The following is a 21,089-nucleotide window of genomic DNA, read 5'->3' as shown; positions in this document are numbered from 1 at the left end:
ATGCATAAAATGTAAATAAACATAAAATAAACAAAATATTGAAGTTACACAGAAGCCTGATAACTCATTTGTATAAATACAGTGTGTCTGAGATGGAAAAAAAACAGTCGAGAACCAAAAAGAACTTTTAATAAGATTATAACAAGATTTTATGAAGCACGTAGAGCTCATGAGGAGTTCTGGAATTATTCTGTATAGATACAGAAGTGCCGTCTCTCTGTATTCCGCTCAGTGAGGCAGTTTTTAAATTTAGGATTAGCTTTATCTGAACAGGCTGGGGGATGATGCTTCTCGAAGGTGTAGATTTCGGAGGTTCTGAGTTGATGGATTGCTCAGACACACGTCAAAGGACCTGCACGGCCCTCGATCGCCGCCTCCCTGCATGTTTTCTGTCTCTCCCTGCTGCTGCACATCTCATGCAACTGACGAGTCCCTCATTGCAATCAAGTGTGCTGCTGCAGACCTTTGGACGCCCCTGGGTCAGTGAGTTGATCAGATACTTGTGTTTAAACCTGCTAAATTTGACATTGAAGATTATATTGAAGATTAGGTGAACCCCAGTCAGGGTAGTTCAAACACAGAAAGCTGTGTGTGTGTGTGTGTGTGTGTGTGTGTGTGTGTGTGTGTGTGTGTGTGTGTGTGTGTGTGTGTGTGTGGTGTGTGTGTGTGGTGTGTGTGTGTGGTGTGTGTGTGTGGTGTGTGTGTTGGAAAATCAATCCTAAAGAGCCAAGTGGGCCCCAGAAGCAGCGGGTCATGCTCTGCTTCAGCTCACATCCAGAGAGGAAGCTCAAACAGCAGCACGAACTCAAAAACACACACTTCAAGTGCAAAAAAAAAAAAAATCAGAGGATCTGTGGAGAAGAAGGGGAAAAACTGGCGCTTGAACACAGAAACTGCCGTCTTAGATGTTAATTTAGCAGCAACAACAAAAGTTTAGTACAATGGGATCTTGAAAGGGGAGCAACACTGAAGGACGGCTGCTCTGCTTTCATTCCTCCAGAAAAGAAAACAACCCCAAAGGAAAGCTCAACTGTGTTTAATTTCCCAAAGCAAACATACTCAACCTTCTGTTAATATTAACTGACAGGACCTTTTTGCAGCTTGTTCATATCTCAAATATTACTGATCAAGGATGTATATATCCTTTAAATTTGCAGATCATTAATTGTAATCAATAACTCATCTGTGGGAGTTTGTTGCTCTTTTGGGAACACTGCCAGCACAGATAAGGGTTTTGCGGGAAGACTGCTGTTAAATCAATGAACGTGTCAACAATCAACTGTACAAACAGAGCAGATGCAAAGTGCATTTGCAGAAGCAGGATTTAAAAAGGAGCTGTGGCTCAGGACTCTGGAGTTCTCTGCAGACCAACAGAGAAGATGATCACCCACTGGATTCTGTTGGGCCTGCTCGCCCTCTGCAGCCTTTCCTTCGGTCAAGGTAGGACGCTGCAGTATGTCTTGATGTGACACGACCTTCTTGTATGACTTTTAAGACACCTGTTCTCCGCTTCTGCAGAATGTAATCAACAGTTTCTGGAGAACATTGATTTCCCGGGAACAGACATTATGTTTGTTTATTCCCCCGATGCGGAGCACTGCCAGATGATATGCACGCAGCACCCGACCTGCCTGTTTTTTACTTTCGTTCGACCTGACTGGACCCGGGACACAAGGTAGGAGACGGGCAGTTACTGATAAAGTACATGGCTTCAATTCAGACATTGAATCTTGCTCTCTGCAGACGTATACTCTGGTTTAGAGGGCATACACTTCACCAATCATTTCTTTTGACGTCAATTAGAGAAGTATGCCATTTTAAACTGTGTCTGCTCCTCTCTGCAGGAACTTCTACTGCTACCTCAAGTCCACTCCCACAGGAACCCCCAACGTACAGACCCCACTGCTGGGTGTCACCTCTGGCTACTCTCTCAAATCCTGCGATACAAGCCAGCGTAGGCTCACAGCTAAACCATTACAATAACCTTGTGACTTGTCATATTTTCTTATATGTTGTCTTTCTGTTTCCAATGTGTGTATCAGGGCCTTGTTTGCCGAAGGTGTACCAGAACACCGACTTCCTCGGGGCAGATTATAAAACCTTTTTCACAGCCGACTATGAGGAGTGTCAGAGAGCCTGCACTTATGATCCCAACTGTCACTTCTTCACTTTTATCAATGAGCTGTTCACACAACAGAATATGAGGTAAAACCTTCACAAGCAACATGGATGTTACACTATAATGTTGTATTCCAAGTTCAGAAGAGAAACGCGCTGCAGAGAAAAATATGCATTAATAAACAAATTCAGAATCTGTTAAAGTGCACGCTTTTTTTGCAACATAACTTTTCATCTTATTTATAAATCCTGCCCCCGAATTTGAAGCAGAAAAAAAAGAAGAAAAACAAAAAGCAGCTTCTGAAATGCTGCAGCAATTTCAAAGTTTGTTTGGTTGGTACATAGTTTATTGGTCCATGCCACGCTCACCTCATTCAAACTTAGATTGTGCCATAGTTTGTTGAGAGATGAATGGAAAACTGTTTGCTTGGCGCCAGGGTTCAGACTGCTGCGTTCATACTTCCACCCATGAGCAGAAATAATGTGATGACTCAGAACCTGTCCTTATTCTGTATCCCACACTCATTCTGAAATACCTGCAGCAACAGTGTGATGTTGAAATCCGCTCAACCAAACTGAATCTCTTCTTGTTTTGCTTTAGGTACAAGTGTCACCTGAAATTCAGCGGGTCTGTACCGAGGCCAAATGTAAAAAGACTCTCGGGGGTAGTGTCTGGATTCTCACACAGAAGCCCGACAGCGAACCCAGGTACGCCGGTTCTCACAGTGGCTGTCACGTCCTGATGCCAGCGTCCGGTGGACGGAGAAGCATGCTTCCTTATCTTTACTTAATGCAGACTGTCGGATCAAGCTCCTTCCCAACACTGCCTTCAGTGTGCCCGACATTTTGGTCAAGGACGCTGCCTCACCAGAACACTGTCACGGCTTCTGCTCCGCACATCCGTTGTGCGCCGCCTTCTCATATTCCAGGTAAAGTGTTTACATTTTTTGGATTATATACTTGAAGGTATAATGGACGATGTTTTAGCCAATGAATGGCGTGATGCGAGCGTCAACTATTGGTCCTCCAACATGTCAATCACGCTGGAGAAATGCTTGCGTCACGCCGTCAAGCGCGCTCGTAGGAGCAGCAGAGCAGGTAGGACGGTCTGGCGCATGCGCATTTTTCAAAAAGTGAGTAACAGACGTTTGGCTTCGACTTTTTCGAGAAAATTTCCCATTAGGCTATACCTTTAGTTGACTGCTCCATTGGTTAGTCAGTTCTCTGTTTTTCACCCATCCTCGTCATGATCAACCCCCAACACACAGTACAGGTTGGGGAGGGTCAAGGGCCCTGCTCAGTGGTGACCTGAGGACCTCACATCCAGAGTTCACCTCTCTGAGCCTCCAGGCCACCACTGAGCATTAAAAACTCAAGGAAAAAGCCCAGCATTAAATCATTTTTAGTTGATAAATGATTCAATAGCATTTTTATTGGGATACATACATAAAAGGGAAAAAAAGTAAAACAACAAATCCTCGTTTAAACTTGTGAGAAACAGAATTGAGAAGAGTGAAAACAGATTCTTCCCCCACAAATTAAGAAGAAAAGATGTTTTGCCTTTTCTTCTCTTTTTCTTTCTACTCTGCATGTTGAATTGTGCTTTTTTTTCTTTTCTTTCTCTTGCCGCTCAGACATCACTTTAGTCAAAGGAACATTTCAAATGTCGAACAAAACAAAGCTCGGTTCAGGTTTAATTTATACATTTTTTGGTTACTTTTCCCAGCATTCATTCACTTCTAGATAATGGTCTCTTCAACCAGGACAGCAAATGCTTATCCAATGAATTATCAAATTATTAAAAAAAAAAAAAAAAAACAATTAAAAAAAGAAACTTGATTAAAAGAGCCTGAAGTTGTTTGTTTGTCAAACACTGAATGAATTTCTACTATTTTTTGCAGTGAAGATTTCAAGTGTTATTTGAAGAAAAATGGGGATTATTTGCCATCTGAGGCCAGAGCTGGATTCACATCTGGGCTACCGACACGCTTCTGTCAGCCTGACAGCAGTATGTATGACTATGGCCAAATGCACACCTTCTTTCTTATCTTAGTGCTTTGGCATCTCATATGTCCACCACCAGCAAATACTTGAAATATGAGTTGCCTTTTGTTTTACGGCCTCCTAAACACTCATCTTTATTTCTTGGCTAACAGGCTGGCTTCAGGCGCAGTTTGAAGGTGTAGATTTCCTAGGTTCTGACATCCGTTTTGAGCTGATGGATGACCCAGATTCATGTCAGGGGACCTGCACTGAAGACCCACACTGCCAGTTCTACACCTACGTAACAGAAGACTTCACAGGCAGCGTTCACAGGTCTGGTATTTTATCAACTATATAATTACTTTTTTCCTTTATTTAAAAAAAGGTTTGTTTGCTCATTTCAAGTACGGTAATGATATGAATGCTGTTTCACTATGTTCCAGGCGCCGCTGCTACGTGAAGAGTACTATCACCATGCCAGCTCCTCCCAAGATCACCAAACTGGATAACGCTGTGTCCGGCTTCTCTCGGAGGAACTGCGGTTCTGTGTGATCCTCTCACACAAAAATTGGACTTTTTTCCCTGGAATGCCACAAAAGAGAACCAAAACTGAGTAAAAGACAAATGTTACCAGTAAACACTTTGTGTTGTTGAATTTTTCTCATATGAGAGTAGAAGTATCCATATTTATGGAGATTGGAGGCATCAAGAAGAAACTGATTGTCAGTCACATGTTTTGGAGGATCTTCACTTCTTATTTAATCAAATCTATCAATTCATATTGCTGGAGTCACTTGGAAAACATCCACCACTGTCTTACTGACTTTCACTATCATCCTCTTTTTTTTTTTTCAAAATTCACACCTTCCTCTTCAGAAGAATTCCTTCTTCATTGGTCACAATTTGTGAAATTGATTCTGTAAATATCCTTGAAAAACCTTCCTGACCAGTGAAATCTGGTGGCCCACAAAGGGGTTTCCAGGACCCCAGGGTTCGAAAACAAAAAACTGAACAGAACACAAAGTTTCCTTTGAAATCTTCAGGAATAAAATACACCTGGGTAACCCTTTTTTTTTTTTTTTTTTTTGCAGAATCATTAAATGCAGCTGTTTACAGTAGAGGTGGGGAGTTGCTGACCTCATCTGGGGATATTGTTGGACGGTGGAAGGAATACTTAGAGGACCTCCTCAATCCTGTCACCACGTTTTCCGCGGAGGAAGCAGAGGCTGAGGTCTTAAAGCGATATGTCAACATTTTGGCAAATTGGCCCATTTAGGGCAATTCCCTAGTCATTTAGAACAGCCTACTTACTTTTTTTGTGAGGGCGAGCTGTTGTTTATTCAGCGGTGGGTCTGAGGAAAGCTTCATGCCCAGACTTCCCTGTCCCCTGTCCATATCAATCCCTCCTGTTGTTAAATTTCAATTTAAACAAATCCAGACACAAAATAAATTCAAATTTTAACAATAATCTAACTCACTATCGAAAATAGTAAAGCCAGACAAAGTAAAACCACTTTTCATTTGCATCACACTTCAATATTAATGTTTTCCATAAACATCAATAAGATCAGTTCCCTCAAGTGCATTGTCATTTTTATTGTATATGTCCTAAGTTACCTATATTTCAACGACCATTTCCAACTGATCCACTCAGAGGCGGAGCGTGGGTCTCAGTACAGAGGGGGCGGAACATTCTCGACGGGCCCTTATGATAGTAATTTTACCATTCAAACAATACCTCATCCTACCGTCAAACAACACACTAATGCTCATTTTAATTGAGGCAAGCAAACCTATATGCCTCAGAAAGCAGCCAGTGCTGCGTGAGGGCTGCGACCTGCGCGGCGCAGCGCAGCGCAGCCGTTCCGCAGTATGTGGGCGCTGGCCGTCACAGGTGTCAATCTCAGAGCGTTCGCTGTCCATGGTGCCGAAATCTCAGATAACGGGCTAAATTTGTACCATCTTTGATACAGCCCAAATATAAAATGAACACAGCTGGTCTAAAATTACACAATCTATTCAGATAGATGTTGACACAGCTATCTATATCTTTTGGAATTCACGTATATTAGAAAAAAATTAGACTCGGCGGTCTCTTATAGTTGAGAGCAATACAAGGCACATTCAAATAGGCAGGTGTTTAAGACCACAGCATTCTGAAGAAGATAATATTTTGAAGGTTTCACTGACTCACCAGTGGCTCCGATGTTAGGTTTTGGGTAGTACCGCTAGCGGCTAGCATAGTGTTTAGCATAATGTTTAACTTCCCTCCGAAAAGTTCAGATCAAGTGCAAAAGAAAAAACTGGTTTATGCCGCACAGCCAATCAGCGCTGGCTTACAGCTCTGATGCATTCATGGACAGTCGTAATGTAAGAATTGGCAAATTGGAGCCCACAATCATATCCGTATACCCTCTGGCACACACTGCACATTTTATCATAATAATTTATGTACGAGTAAATGTGAACACATCACATGAAACGGGGCCCTATGACCTTGTGGGCCCTGGGGCGACCGCCCCCTTGCCCCCACTCTGGCTCCACTACAGCACAACAGCAAAAGTCAGATGGAGAAAAGGTGCTTCTCTGAAAAGTTGTGCAACAAACCTACACAACTAATCTTCAGGATTTGCATCGGAAGTGTCATCAAAACCACGTTACTTTGAGTCTAGTGACCTCTTCTGTCGAAACTATGAAATTGCGGAAGACAAGGTATGGTGCGTTCACACCGGACGCGTCGCAGGCGTCGTCAACGCTTGGGACGCCTCGAAGCTGACGCTTACGACGCTCTTGACGCGCGTCAGTTTATTGGCGCGCGGGAGGCTGATTTCTGTTTCCCGCTATGGCGGATCGCATCAGGCGAGTGGCTCGGCTTTATTTGTTAAATAAAGCTAGACCGCATCGTCGTCGGAAAAGTCGCTATTGACTGGTCTGCTCCTCTCTGCTCTGACTGCAGCGGGGAGCGCTGTGAGACTGACCGCCTGTGAGTGCTTTGGGACGGGGGAGGGGCTCACGGCCGAGACATCCTGTCACGTCTCCAGCGCACCGGAGAAGGTCGCTAGATTTGTCACTAGTTGCTTTTGACAAAAAAAACGTCCCCTCCCCCGACCCCAAGCACTCACAAGCGGTCAGTCTCAGGTCTCAGGTTATTTTTCCTCATTAATTTAATCTCATATCCCTGCCTGGTTATCTCTGCACTGCGCCTTTAAACTGACTGAATACTCCATGCTTCACTTGTAGATTTGAAATTGGCACAAGGGAGGAACCATCATGCACATCCTGAAGAAAAGCTGTCCGGGCATTGAACTGTATATCAATAAAGAAAACAACATTGAAACTCACTGTTTATTATATTTCAAACCCCACAAAAGTCATTTTTGTCACAAATGATGTCTGAAACGTTTCCATTACAGTAGAAGAGACTTGGTTAGAAATGGGGAGCATCAGAGTAGTACAATGCTAGGAGTGGTTAAGATAGTAGAAAACACAGGTTGTGGAATTCCCCGACGAGCATTTGCATCTCAGATATCTTTCAGCGTCGCCTGAGACTCGCTCTCTTTCCAGTGAGGAGGCCAGCCGACTTTGATGCTGGGTCTGTCCTTCAGACCATTGTAGTACTTGGCCAGGTTAGGGTAGCGCTTCTCGCATAATCTGCAAAAAAGACACAAGATAGAGTGACGCTTAACACACGTGCATCGAGAGCCGCTTGTAAATTCAGCCTCAAGTCCACTGGAATCATTCAAATCGACTCACCCATTGCGGAAGAGGTAAGCAATGTTGGGGAAGACGGTCACGTCCGCCAGCGAGAAGGCCTTTCCTGTCAGAAAACCTGAAGAAGACGCCTACGAGAACAAAAGAAAATAGGGAAACTTTGTCATATTTCACACCATCTACGACAAATTTAGAATGTGAACAGCCTTCCTGAACTTCCCGTTTCCCCTATGCTGTCATACAACGTACTGAAGTAGTTAATGAACACAAAACCTGGCTTCAAGTTGAATCGTTTAATGATTAATGGGTTATATGAAAACTCGTCACATTCCTTTAAAATGAATAGCAATCTACAGGTTAGTATTTCTTATGTTATCTAAAACATTACACTTCTTTCATGTTTCTATCAGTTTGGAGTGAATAAATAGTCCAGTTTTAAAGTCTTTTACCAGGTATCCCTCCCACAGCTTGACCTCAGTGGTCAGAGCCTCTTTGTTTCTGGTCCGAGCAGATTCGTGTCTCTCATTCTCTGGAACGATAAGGTCGTAGTAGAGGACATAACCTGGGGAAGAAAAACAGATAAACAGTGGGCGTGTTAAATTTATCTACAAGTTGGATAACGTCCCCTCAAATTGTTTAAGTCTTTCGAAATCAAGACGATGTTACGTCATCCAAGTTTTAAACAGGAAAACCAGAAAATCTGGCCTTCTTTTCTTTGGCCCACCCAAAACAAACGAAGGGCCGTATCTCATGACTTGAACTCCTGAGGCTGGAGCATGTGACGCCCTGTGGGATTACCGTCCGACCCCTCAATCCCGCTACCTGTTGTGAGGGGTTGCACTGCAGCAATTCGCACGGCTCGATAGTGCACCGTGTGTGTTTTCAATGGCTCAGGTCTCAGAGGAAGAGATCACATGATCCAAGTCTGCCTCTGAGGATGATTACAGGCAATACGAGGCTGGCGTGTGACGTTGCCAAGTGCAACGCAAATCAACACACTAAACAGGTCATTAAAAGGGGAAATATAAAAGAGTATTGTTGAGAGGGACATAAAATCCTGAATTGACTTGCAACAGTTAAAACGCTAAAATGGTAACTGCTCCATCATCTGTTAAAGATGCAGGATTTTCAGGGTGAACCGTTTTTTTTTTTTTTATCCAATCTCACACAACATAAAGAAAAGTAATCATCCAAGCATGTCGAAGGTGGATTACCAGTTTTCTCGAGGAGTGAGAAACCCTCAAACATGCGTTGGTACATCAGGGCCAGCTCCTTGGGGCAGTCAGGGGTCAGCTTGGTTCCCTGGGATTTGAACTGGTTCTGTTGTTGCAGACATGAAAGGAGCATCAGTTAAGAGGAGCAGCATTAGGATCTGTTTTTTCTTTCCCCTGCGGTGTCATGTTTGTCATTGTATTGAGGCCTTTGTTAACAAGAAGCCAAGTCGACTTATTAACTCCTTGGTGCCAAAAGGCTGCACTGGTTTCTCACCTCCAGGAACAGGCAGGCGGCATAGGACTCATTCAGGATGTAATCTTTATACTTGAAAGCAGGAAACTAGAAAGGAAAGAATAATGATGCAAATTAACAACAAATGTCTCAACTCTTCTACTTGCAAAAGTGCATGGAGGGGGTGCGGGCAAGGCAATGAATGCAGGTTATGTGATGATCTTAAAGGGAGTGTGCATGTAACCAACCTGACCCCTGGGGTTGATATCCAGGACCTCCTTGGATTTGTGTTCCTTTTTCTCAAAGGAGAGCAGCTTCTGGTTGTATCCCTTCAGCTCTTTCTCCTCCAGCATGATCATGATCCTCCAGCAGGGCGGGGAGCCGGAGCCCCACAGCAGAGTCATGTCCTGAGCCATGGTGGTTTGCCTGCCGGTTGAACCTGTGAGAGAAGTGCAGACTGAACTCGTTAATGTCCAGCTTGGTCTTATATAACCACATCCCGCCTTGCACATCCGGTTTGAAGGAGAGAAGTCCCACCCCACTTTTTTTTTTTTTAATTATTTCCAGGAGCGACAAAAATGCTCTTTACGGGCTTTTAGATTGAACTCTATTGTTAACTACATGTAAGATGAAAGGATACTAGAATTCTCTTAAATTCAGTGACTGTTACACTTGCATTTATTGCTAATTGTGCAAATTGTGCCGCCAGCCGCACATAACCGAAGTCATGTGTGTAGGGGAGTGACTCATCTTGCTGTGTGTAGATAATCTTTGATCGTCGGTCATTAGGAAAGTATGTTCAACATAAAAGCAAATGGAAACACTAAAACACAGTTTCATGTAGCAAATAAACCAAATATACAAATATACGATTATCTGCACGTTGTAATTGTCTCTAATGATCAGACGATTTACTAAATGGTAAAAACGTGGTAAAAATAAAATGGAAAAAAAAAGTGTTCATCGACATTAAAAGGTCATATTGAGAATTATTAGGTGAACGCTGCAAAAGTGAATATTTCTTAAATAATTTAATATATGCATCTGATTGTCACTGCTCAGTTTACACAGTCAATCTCATTGCTTCAGTTATTTCATGCAAATTTTATTTCTGTCACATATGCACAAAGAAAACAAGAAGAAATATTAATAATCTGTTAACTTCTGCTAAAAATTTTTTTTACAATTCTTTAACTTCCTCTGTCTGCAAGTGTGACGACACTGGAGCTTTGAAAAATCAGCATGACTAAGCACTTTGCACTCACCCCTGAACACACAGGAGACAAAAGGACTTGTTGCACAGCCTCTTTTAAACAACAAGCACAGCTCCACTGAGTGAAACCGACACCGCCTGTCTGTTTAGTTTATTAGAGCATTGGAGCTGCATGGCTGAAGAAGAGAATAAAGGATGCAAGCACTAATTTCTGCTGTTTAGCTGGAAGATTTTTCTTTTATGACCCTTTCCCTGGATTCTGGACAATGTGCACTTGAGCCGCTGCCAGTATCAACAGGACAGAGAAGAGAACTGCATGTTGAAATAGAAAACAGCTCCAGCACAGTTCAACGCTTTTTTTTCTGTATTTGCTGCTGCCACGTTGTTGCATCTAATGGGTACCTTGTTCATTGAAAGAATGCAATAGATGTCACATGAAAAACACGTTTTTTTTTTTTATTTTATGAGCCTCCCCTCCCCCTCCTGATACCAACACACCCACCTCCGGATCAGACTTATTGGCTGCTTCAAAATCCTTTTCATTATACCTGGTGAGCAAGGACTTGACCGTGCTTTTGTTGACAGAGCAAATTAAATTGGGAAGAACAAATAAAACTCTGTTTACCCCATTGACTGTGGACCTTTTTGGTTGGTGCGTTTGCTTGACATGCATCGCTTGAAGTGTTTCAGCAAATATTTGACATCCTTCTCCTCTTGTTTCATTATGATTCAGCAAATTTCTCATGTTGTCTCATTTTTCAGATTCCTGACATCATTCTTTTGGTGAGCAGAAACTGGCCACTCTAAAAATGTGTTGTTGTCATGCAGTATCAATAAAAATCAAATTAACAGGTGTAGGGTAGAGTGAAAGGTTTACGGGTCCAACATTTTGGCCTCACAGTAGCTGTGCTCGAGGCAGTAGAAGTGCAAAGATTTGATTGAGTTTGACAAGGGCTCAATGTGACGGAAAACTGGGTCATATCTCCAACACTGCAGCTCTTGTGGAGTGTTCCTAGTCTGCAGTGGTCAGTATCTCAGCATCCAAACATGGAGCTGTGAATACAAGCTTGTCTTCCGTGCAACGTTTCCATCTTGATATATCATCACAGACCAGCCAGAATCTCTGGTGGGTCTCATGTTTGCCGTCTTCACAAAAGATTTGTAAAGACGTGCTGGACAAACAAGTCCGATTCCTCAAGGGCACACCGTGCCCTTGCACCGTGCAACTTCCAGAACTTGAAGAATGTGCTGATAACGTCTTGGTGCCAGACACCGCAGCAGCTCTCCCCAGATCTGATAGAGCCCAGGCCTCAATGTAGCAAAAGAGCCAGCGAATATTATGAAAGGCCTCATGATGTAGCGACTGGTCTGCGTGCATACCAGACACACAGCAGCTCTTTGTGCATAATAAACACAAAGTACTCTTCTTTCTGGATGGACTTCAGACTGACCGAACAACAAATTTGCCTTCAAGACTGAGCGATGAATAAAGAAACCACACGGACGAATCTGATGCATACATTTTGTTTAATGAAGTGACATTGGTGAACATACTTCAGAGCAAAATGCAAAAAGAAAATCATGCAAAGGAGGCTTTATGCAAAGCGCTTCCTAACACCGGGCCACCGGGATACCTTTGTGCAGAGCAATTCAGCCCTGGCGCACACACAAATGATAAACCTTGCAGGGTCACGCACTCACAGCCACCGCCCACCTCCTCCACCAATAGAGATATGAGCGATTGGTTATTACCCGCAGACAATGTTCGCTTTCCGCCGTGATTGCCTAATAAAACTATTTATTGACGTCTGAAACGTAAAGACGGGGTTGTTAGGGAATGAGTAAACAGATGACTGTGAGATAAACAACAGAGTCAACATCTCGTATTTCGCCTCCGATCAAACAAAAGCCAGCCACCCTGCAAACACTGAAGAACAATTTACCGAAGCTGGTTAGTCACCTAATTTCCACAAGGTTTTGGCAGTTAGTAATACCCGAGTTGCAAGAAACTCAGTTACTATACTTGTAGGATCTCTATCAAGCAGTGCTAAAGCGGCGCTTCACCCAGAAGACGTTCAGATCTCCTTGAGTTTGTCGTGTCCCTGCGGGTTGTCATGCCACAGCGGCGGCCAGCTGGCCTTGACGCTGGGTCTCTCCTTCAGCAGGGCGTAATACTCCCCCAGTTTAGGGTACCGCTCCGCCGACAGCCTGCGGATCAGAGAGTTGCACCAATTTTAAACGGCAAACGCGAACAAAACTTCCACTGTTTGCATTTCTTTCAGCCTCGCTTCCCTTACCCAAATCTGAAGAGAAAAGCCACCGTTGGGAAAACAGTCACATCAGCCAGTGAGAAGGACGGTCCAGCCAGGTAGGAGTTAGGAAGGAGCTTGAAAAGAATATTAAAAAAAAAAATCTTAAATAGGCATGCATTCAAAATGAGTGTGTCAGTGTGTGTGTGTGTGTGTGTGTGTGTGTGTGTGTACACCTCACACAGGTACCTTGCTCAGGTAACCCTCCCAAAGATTGAGCTCGGTCGTCAGAGCCTGTTTGTTCCTCGTCAGGGCGGACTCGTGCCTCTCCCCTTCAGGGACGAAATACTCGTAATAGATGACAGCATCTGAGACAAGAGGAATGTGAACATCAGGGAAATGTGTGACCGTCTGCAGGCCTTCTTCCCCTCGGTTCATGGGAGACATGCGGTCATGTGGCATGAGTAAGGAGGTGGACGTAGGATGAGACTAAACTGAACTACAAACACAATCGCAAAAGGAAACTTTGTTATTCCACATAGGATTACATGAGGTCTTATTTGCAGCAGATTTTCAGTACATCCTTGGTAGGAAGAAGCAAAAATAAAACCATCAATTTAGCTTTTTTGGCTGAGATCACCCCCCCCCCCCCTCTTTTTTTTTTTAAATCATTGTTCACATTACAGTGAAAATGTTGCTGCCAGCAGAACAAGAACTAGAAGACATGTTCATAGAAGTAATTACAGCATGGATTTAACAGCCAATAACGTAATCATTTTGGGAATCGTGAAAGTAATACAGCTGATATCATATTGACTTGTTCATAATGCAATAAAATAGTAAGAGTTTCCTCAAATGAATGAGTGATGACAATCCCATCCCAGACACTCATTTTTCATTAGCACACTATATAGAACCTGCAAAAAAGTTAATCTACATTTATGTATTCCAACATAATGAGCTGCAACTATAACATTCTCAAAAAGGATTTTTTAATGCAACTTTGATGTAATAACCACGACAGCTTTAGCTTCAATAAAATGTTCTCTGAGCCTCTTGATTTCCTTCTGAAACTTTTCAAAAACACCCAAGTAGAATTTGTTTGCAACATGATTCCATAATTTAGCGTGCACTTAATCCTCACTGTATACACCACTGTGGTACAGAAACATGACTTTGTGTCATTAAATAAACGAATAAGTCAGATATGGGAGGGGAAAAATTTGACGCTTTTCACACTAAATGGAAATTTAATGGCTCTTTGTCCAGCTACCTTTTGGTGTGTGCCCAATAATTATCAGTACAATATCTTAAAGTTTCTCACATCTCTTTTAGAAAGACGTCATCCAATGTCTACTCATCCTGTCCTGGCACCAGATAGATACTGGGCTGCCAATAAAAATCGTTACGCAACGCAAATTGTATCTCCTCTGCAGGAGCTTCAAAGTTTGCATCGGATAACGACTCAAGGTGACGTGAGGGGGGTTTGATTAATGTCAAAGCTCAGCCTGATGTGCCAGCCTCACCAGAGCAAAGGAAAACAATAAAAATGCCACAGTGGCTGCACCTGAAGGGTGCAGTACATTGCCACCGGTCTTACTGAGTTTTTCGTAGAAGGCAAGACCCTCGAACATGCGCTGGTACATCAGTGCTTGTTCTTCGGAGCTCTCCGGGATCAGAGTGGTTCCCTGGGACTTAAACTGGCTCTGCAATGCAGAGAAAACACAGTGAATGCAGCTAAAGTGACACCAGTGCTGGTTTGATGGTACAATATGCTCACCTCCAGGTAAAAACAGGCTGCATAGGACTCGTTCACGATGGTGTCTCCATGTTTGAAAGTGGGCAGCTGAAAATTCACACAAAAGAGTAGATTATTCAAATGTAATGTCCATCATTAACATAACAACTCTTCAGACATGAAGGCCTTAAGACGATATGATTGTCTACTACTTAAAAACACTGCTATCAACACATCCTGTATTACTCTTAAATCAACAGGTTTTAATGTATTTTTTCTTTATTTGTCCAGCAGATCCTATTTTGGTGATGTTTTGTTTGTTTAATTTTACACACAGATGAGACTATTACAGTGATTATTTCAATCACTGTTTTACTCCAGACATGTTTCAGATTATTTTCGACATCGTGCACCTCTGAGAAGAGCTACAAAGACAGATAGTTTAGGGTCAAAAACAACCTCACAGGGGAAGAGCACTTTATATTCATTATATCAAATCAGCAAGACAGATGACTGAAGACAGATTAATGAAGTAACAGGTCAACTTCTGTATGCAACAAATAAATGCAGGCTGAGAGGAATTAAATTAATTGGTTCCAAAATGTTTTAAAATCTAAGCTGCAAAACACAATTCGTGGCAGTGAAAAAAAGATATTATATTCTATCAGTGTTTTATTTCAACGATACAAATGTTTAAAAGCGTGAATTGTTTGCTGGAGTTTGGCCTGCTGACGGAGGGAACCGCCTACCTGTCCGCGCGGGTTCAGAGCCAACACCTCCTCGGACTTGTGCTCGTTTTTGTCGAAGGAGAGCAGCTTCTGGTTGTATCCCTGCAGGCTCTTCTCCTCCAGGGCGATCATGACCCTCCAGCAGGGCGCGGAGCCGGAGCCCCAAAGCAAAGTCATGCTCTTCGCCATGGTTTTGTTCGCTGTTCTCAGCACGCAGAGTTCACGCAGGGACACGGGGAGATACACGACAGCGTATTAACTCACAGGTGTTTCGGATTAAGTGAGGTCCTTGTTAAATGGTGACCGACGTAACGTAACGTCCAAAGCAGTATCATGGGAAGCTGCTGTCAGCGCAGGAAGTGAACACCAATTGACAGGGAAACTTTTTAATCCGAAACACTGGCCGCTTCTCTCCAGGCGGATTTATAAAGCTCCATAATCTTTAATATAAATGCACAGTGACTACTACCGGATGGAAGACGAAACTGCAATAGAAAAAAAATACTTTCTACCTTTTATTTTGAAGAATATAACATCCCAACAGGATAAAACAGATTAAAATAGAAAGAGCATCTACAAACAGGCACAGATATTAATCAATTAGTGATATCTTTCCAGGAAACGAAGGGAAGTAAATGAACTACAAAGTGCAATAAAGTAAATGATATCAGCAAACTGATTAATAAAATGAAAGTAAATGGGGTTCCTTCAAACTGATCTATATTCAGCAAGTTTTTCACCATACAGCACCCCCAGAACATTCACAAGGGACCTTCCTTCAAGGCTTGAAGAAGAGAAAACACAGGAAACACAACTTTCAATTTTTTTTATTCATTTATTCATTTCGGTCTTTCAATCCTCCTGGTCAAAATGTCATGTTAAATTGCAGTTTGAGATCGATATCTGCACACGTCTTGCTACTCTATCGAATGAATGATTTTATTTCTCGAACTAACATGTGGATATTACATCTAGTATGCCTACCCCTATTTCACTTTTCCATCAACTCCAATCATTTGCAAACAAACATTCAACGTGTTTTCTAATGTTATATTACAGTTTGTGTGAATATATGTAGTTTTTAACTCAACTAAACTATGTGTGCTTTCCTTCATGTTTATTCTGAACCTGAGACTCGACTTCATGTCGATCTCCTCACTTTACCAACAAATAATTGCATGAAGAAATCAGGTTTCAGGTTCGGTGACATTTTTTACAGAAGACCCAATACCCTCACTGAAGTGAACGTGTTAATATCCGACTCTTCACATGTTTGATTAGCATGTGTTTTGACTCAGACCCCTGTGTAATAAACAACGATAATTATGCAAGTTAAGCTCTCAATAATAATTCAGTAATAACCTCCAATCAGTTATTAATTTCAGACAATGAGCATATGCTCAATGTATGTATTAATTTGGGCAGAGACTTATTTAGAATCTTTCAGAAGTCCTTCAGGACTTCAGGTCCCTGCTTGCTTTCAAACCAATATGGGGGCCAGCTGGTTTTGATGCTGGGTCTGTCCTTCAGCAGGTTGTAGTATTCGGTCAGTTTGGGGTAACGTTCAGCAGAAAGCCTAAAGAGAAGACACAAGACCATCCGTCACATCAGTGGAGGGAAAAAAAAAAAAAAAAAAAAAAAAAAAAAAACTATCTTCAAATAAAAACTGAAGAAATACCCACCCGAAAAAAACAGCCACTGCGACGTTTGGAAATCCAATCACATCGGCTAAGGAGAAGTCTCCTGCAAGGTAGGAGCCCTCAGCCACCTGCAGGCAGAAAGAACATGGCAGATGAGCATGGCGTGTGTGTGTGTGTGTGTGTGTGTGTGTGTGTGTGTGTGTGTGTGTGTGTGTGTTCTTGTATTTCTATCCTTGTCGGGGCCAAATGTCCCCACAAGGATAGCAAAACGTGGAACGACATGCCTTGTGGGGACCTTTTTCCGGTCCTAAGTAGGAGAAACAGTGTTTTCTTGACCATGTTGTTGTTACTGAAAAAAGTAAAAGTGCAAAAACATTTCTTTAGGGTTAGGCTTTGTTGTGGTGTGGGTTAGGGTTAGGGTAAGGGTCAGGGTTAGGGGCTAGACATGAATGGGAGTCAATGGACGGTCCCCACAAGGATAGAAGTACAAGACTGTGTGTGTGTGTGTGTGTGTGTGTGTGTGTGTGTGTGTGTGTGTGTGTGTGTGTGTGTGTGTGTGTGTGTACTTACATTTTGCAGGTAACCCTCCCAGAGTTTCAGTTCAGTGGACAGAGCTTCCTTGTGTCTTTTCAGAGCAGACTCATGTCTCTCATCTTCATTGACCAACCACTCGTAGTAGATGACCCACTCTGAAAATATGAATATCAATTACTACACATTTTACCGACAACGACTGCAACAGATTAGTGGAAAAAAATGTTGGGAAACATCAGAATCAGAATTATTTTATGTTTTTTGAAAAGTCCATCACGTCAAAACGAGCTCTGTTGTCCAATATGGCAGCAGTTTTTCTAAAACTTTGAAAGTGACAGAAAACAAGGAAACAGAAACAGACATTTTCAGCAAACATAAACTAAACAAACCTCTTGACCTCCTGAGATCTGATACAGTCCATCAAGCGAACTAATGTCAGGAGGGGAGGTCATAATGTAACGGCTGAAAAAGAATCATTTCCAATGTCATCCATATTTATGTATTCTAACATTATTAGCTGCATTTATTACATTCTAAACAAGATTTTTTTAATGCAACTTAGATCATTTATTATTTCCATTTTGTGTGAGCTGCTCCTCTTCCTATGTCGGACCAACTCAAATGACAACAAGGAGGTTTGCAACATTCTATGCTGTCACCTTGCTCCTGTTCTCAGTGGTGATATTGTTCATATTACTGAATCCCCACTCACAGTCTGCATGACTTGCGGAAAATGTATCAACTGCCACAAGCAACTTCCTGAGATGGCCAGATAAAGCTCTGCTTATCATGGACTAAATCACAGCATGGAGAGTTCACAAACAATTTGGAATGAGCTAATAGAAATGTTAGTTTTCGAGACTGCATACTGTTAGCGGATCTATTTTCTGACCCAGAGTGTGGCCGTGACTGGTTCTGGAAGAGGGCTTTATAGCAGACCGCCGCCAATGACTTTTGGTATGCCGTGTCGGACCACACCAGCTCACTTCCACCCCTGTGTAAGACCTAGTCCAATATCTGATTACTCATCCTGCGCTGGCACTCAGTTAAAAATGTGCAATAATAATAATGCTTATGCAACACTACTTGTATCTCCTCTGCAGGAGCTTCAAAGTCTGCATCGGATAAAGGGTCAAGGTGACGTGAGGGGGGTTTGATTAACGTCAAAGGTCAGCCTGATGCACCAGCCTCACCAGTGCCAAGGAAAACAATAAAAATGCCACAGTGGCTGCACCTGTAGGGTGCAGTACATTGCCACTGGTCTTACCAAGTTTGTCGTAGAAGTTGAGACCCTCCAACATGCGCTGGTACATCAGTGCTTGTTCTTTGGGGTTCTCTGGGATCAGTCTGGTTCCCTGGGACTTAAACTGGTTCTGCAATGAAGAGAAAACACAGTCAATGGAGTTAAAGTGACACCACTGTTGGTTTGAGTGGAACTACAGTGATTTTCTTTGGTTTGATGGTGCAATATCCTCACCTCCAAGTAAAGACAGGCTGCGAAGGACTCGTTCACAATGATGTCTCCATGTTTGAAAGTGGGAAACTGAAAATTCATGCAAGAGTATAGATTATTCACAGGCTACCAGATGATCTGATTTAATGCTAAAGCTTCTTTAGGAATCATTAAAATGCTGTTTCCATCATTAATATGAGAATTATTCAGACTTGATGGCCTTAAAACAATTGTTTACAACTTAAAAAGACTGTTATCAACACATCTTCTTTGTTTACAAAGCTGCCTTCTTTAATCAACAGTTAGAATTTTATTTTATGTTTTATTTTTTAATCCAACAGCTTCTATTTTGCACGATGATTGCTCACACAGAAGAGAGATTATTTCAATCACAGCTTCACTCCAGACATTTTAAAGTAAAATAGATAGCAAAAGAAAAAAAAGGAAAGAAAAAAACATGCAAGGTTTTTATTCGTCTTTTCATATCCAGATGCAATAGAGTAGAGGAATAAGAGGAAGTAAATTAAATTAAAAAAAAAAAAAAAAAGTAAATTAAATCCCTTATAGTTAAAAAAAAAGTTTTGGAATTGAAGTTGAATAACAAAATTCGTGGTTGTGATTACATAGAATTAAAAAAATATATATTCTAAGTATAAGTGTTAATTTAAAATGTTAAAAATGGTTAAAAGTGTGAATTGTTTGCTGGAGGGAACCGCCTACCTGTCCGCGCGGGTTCAGAGCCAACACCTCCTCGGACTTATGCTCCTTTTTCTCGTAGGAGAGGAGCTTCTGGTTGTAGCCCTGCAGGTTCTTCTCCTCCAGAGTGATCATGACCCTCCAGCAAGGCTCAGAGCCGGAGCACCATAACAGAGTCATGCTTTCAGCCATGGTTTGGTCGCTGTTGTCGGCAGTAAGTTCACTCCAGGACACGGATCAAGCCCCTCGAATGAGCCCCACAGTCTACGATCTGACTGGTGTTTCGGATCAAGTTTTATCCGTGTTAACTGGAGCCCGTTCGATGACGTCATCCTTCCTTAGTAACCCGCAGTAACAAATGACGCTACAGTTGGTCACCAGTTAAAAGGGGAACGAGTTAATCCGAAACACTACCTGATTCTCGCCTCACGGATTTCTAAAGCTTTATAACACCTTTCAACATTTTTATTTGGAAGAATGTAACATCCTAACAGAATCAAACACAATACAAAGAAACAGCCTAGTTATTTATTATCAATTAATGTTACCTTATAAGAAAATTAAATGAAGTAAATGAAATAATAGTTACTGAACGTAAGTACAGTTCTACGAGTGTGTGCGTGTCCACCTACGGGCTTCACTATAGGTAAGTCCTCTTGGCGCCAGCCAGACACTGAGATGGATCAAAGCAGTTGCTGCGTCAATACTGTACGTGCTTGGCACATGCCATGCCCCTCACCATGGCTATATAAGCTGAGCAAGCCCCTCAATCTCCCTTCTTCGATTGATTGATTGATTTTATTTGTTTCATTCTTTTTTAAAAGAAGTCAGCTCACAGGAGAGAGGCAGTCCAGCTGGGCTTGCAGGTAGGTGGGCACGCGTACACTTGTAGAACTGTAGTTACGTTCAGTAACTATTATTTCTACTTTGTGTGATGCTTAGCTCACCTACGGGTTTCGCCATTGGTAACCACCAAAGGTGAGGGCCGTAGGGATAAATGTACCCCCAGCTGGACAGGTGGACAAGATTGGCGTGGGAATGAAGGAGCAAAGCAGGCCGTACGCCAGGCACCGCCCACAGAGCCCCCACGACACCATCATCAAGCGCCCTCTCCCCGAGGCGTTGACCGCACACGTGTCAGAAATAGTCGTGACATAACGACAGCAAACACACACACCAGGTAAGGCCTCGACAGAGCCCACCCAGCATGCACCAGGGTGCACCACTGCAGCCTGTATTCCCCCAGGGAAAACACAGCAGCCAGCGAGACCAGTCAGGTCGTCTAAGCAACAGGACCTATGTCCCCGCTTAAAGCTCGGGTTGGAAAACTAGCATGTATTCGAATGTAGCGTCTCCCCAAGGCTCCGCCTAGCTCCGCCCCCATTGGAGGAGCTCCCACTGTTACGGGGGGAATGCAATGAAGGCGGAAGCGCCGTGCACAGAGTTTCTGATCGCCTCCCATCTTAACCACCTATCTGACTGCCCGCACACAATGCGCAGGGCCGCGGCTCGCGCTGTGCAGCGCGCCTGCTCCGCTTCGTTCTATTTTTCACGCGAGCTGCGAGCGCCGAGAGTGCGCA

At 42.8% G+C, this 21,089-nt stretch overlaps 4 protein-coding genes across 4 annotated transcripts; 1 reads left to right on the top strand and 3 right to left on the bottom strand.

The window, feature by feature from the left end:
- The first annotated feature begins 1,373 nt into the window (after positions 1 to 1,373).
- LOC115409412 (coagulation factor XI-like) lies at positions 1,374 to 4,689 on the top strand. Its single transcript, XM_030120580.1, has 9 exons — positions 1,374 to 1,440; positions 1,519 to 1,675; positions 1,845 to 1,954; positions 2,043 to 2,205; positions 2,720 to 2,826; positions 2,915 to 3,047; positions 4,020 to 4,126; positions 4,275 to 4,434; positions 4,545 to 4,689. Exons 1-9 carry the CDS (start codon positions 1,380 to 1,382, stop codon positions 4,651 to 4,653), a joined length of 1,107 nt encoding a protein of 368 aa, XP_029976440.1. The 5' UTR covers positions 1,374 to 1,379; the 3' UTR covers positions 4,654 to 4,689.
- Positions 4,690 to 7,432: 2,743 nt separating this feature from the next.
- On the bottom strand, positions 7,433 to 9,729 carry LOC115409414 (glutathione S-transferase A-like). The gene is made up of 6 exons (XM_030120583.1): positions 9,507 to 9,729; positions 9,301 to 9,366; positions 9,027 to 9,132; positions 8,262 to 8,374; positions 7,855 to 7,943; positions 7,433 to 7,752 (listed from the first exon to the last, which is right to left on the bottom strand). Exons 1-6 carry the CDS (start codon positions 9,672 to 9,674, stop codon positions 7,623 to 7,625), a joined length of 672 nt encoding a protein of 223 aa, XP_029976443.1. The 5' UTR covers positions 9,675 to 9,729; the 3' UTR covers positions 7,433 to 7,622.
- Positions 9,730 to 11,979: 2,250 nt separating this feature from the next.
- Positions 11,980 to 15,476, bottom strand: LOC115409824 (glutathione S-transferase A-like). Its single transcript, XM_030121100.1, has 6 exons — positions 15,208 to 15,476; positions 14,501 to 14,566; positions 14,321 to 14,426; positions 12,970 to 13,088; positions 12,769 to 12,857; positions 11,980 to 12,679 (listed from the first exon to the last, which is right to left on the bottom strand). The coding sequence occupies exons 1-6, from the start codon at positions 15,373 to 15,375 to the stop codon at positions 12,547 to 12,549; spliced, it is 681 nt and encodes a 226-aa protein (XP_029976960.1). The 5' UTR covers positions 15,376 to 15,476; the 3' UTR covers positions 11,980 to 12,546.
- A 293-nt stretch (positions 15,477 to 15,769) lies between these two features.
- On the bottom strand, positions 15,770 to 19,797 carry LOC115409894 (glutathione S-transferase A-like). The gene is made up of 6 exons (XM_030121194.1): positions 19,534 to 19,797; positions 18,838 to 18,903; positions 18,628 to 18,733; positions 17,397 to 17,515; positions 16,869 to 16,954; positions 15,770 to 16,762 (listed from the first exon to the last, which is right to left on the bottom strand). The coding sequence occupies exons 1-6, from the start codon at positions 19,699 to 19,701 to the stop codon at positions 16,630 to 16,632; spliced, it is 678 nt and encodes a 225-aa protein (XP_029977054.1). The 5' UTR covers positions 19,702 to 19,797; the 3' UTR covers positions 15,770 to 16,629.
- Between the last annotated feature and the right edge of the window lie 1,292 nt (positions 19,798 to 21,089).

Source organism: Salarias fasciatus, chromosome 22 (genome assembly GCF_902148845.1).
Source record: "Salarias fasciatus chromosome 22, fSalaFa1.1, whole genome shotgun sequence".
NCBI classification, from domain to species: domain Eukaryota; kingdom Metazoa; phylum Chordata; class Actinopteri; order Blenniiformes; family Blenniidae; genus Salarias; species Salarias fasciatus.
This window is presented reverse-complemented; position numbering and strand designations above follow the sequence as displayed.

Bases quoted from the DNA above. Each gene is read 5' to 3' on its own strand.
- LOC115409412 (XM_030120580.1), top strand. From the start codon at position 1,380: ATGATCACCCACTGGATTCTGTTGGGCCTGCTCGCCCTCTGCAGCCTT. The intron at 1,441-1,518 runs GTAGGACGCTGC...CCGCTTCTGCAG, and splicing joins CAGCCTTTCCTTCGGTCAAG to AATGTAATCAACAGTTTCTG. The intron at 4,127-4,274 runs GTATGTATGACT...CTTGGCTAACAG, and splicing joins CTTCTGTCAGCCTGACAGCA to GCTGGCTTCAGGCGCAGTTT.
- LOC115409824 (XM_030121100.1), bottom strand. From the start codon at position 15,375: ATGGCGAAGAGCATGACTTTGCTTTGGGGCTCCGGCTCCGCGCCCTGC. The intron at 14,567-15,207 runs GTAGGCGGTTCC...GTGAATTTTCAG, and splicing joins CTCTGAACCCGCGCGGACAG to CTGCCCACTTTCAAACATGG. The intron at 14,427-14,500 runs GTGAGCATATTG...TCTGCATTGCAG, and splicing joins CAGCCTGTTTTTACCTGGAG to AGCCAGTTTAAGTCCCAGGG.
- LOC115409894 (XM_030121194.1), bottom strand. From the start codon at position 19,701: ATGGCTGAAAGCATGACTCTGTTATGGTGCTCCGGCTCTGAGCCTTGC. The intron at 18,904-19,533 runs GTAGGCGGTTCC...ATGAATTTTCAG, and splicing joins CTCTGAACCCGCGCGGACAG to TTTCCCACTTTCAAACATGG. The intron at 16,763-16,868 runs GTGGGTATTTCT...TCTTCTCTTTAG, and splicing joins GCAGTGGCTGTTTTTTTCGG to GCTTTCTGCTGAACGTTACC.
- LOC115409414 (XM_030120583.1), bottom strand. From the start codon at position 9,674: ATGGCTCAGGACATGACTCTGCTGTGGGGCTCCGGCTCCCCGCCCTGC. The intron at 9,133-9,300 runs GTGAGAAACCAG...CTGCAACAACAG, and splicing joins CCGCCTGCCTGTTCCTGGAG to AACCAGTTCAAATCCCAGGG. The intron at 7,753-7,854 runs GTGAGTCGATTT...TCTTTTTTGCAG, and splicing joins GCTTACCTCTTCCGCAATGG to ATTATGCGAGAAGCGCTACC.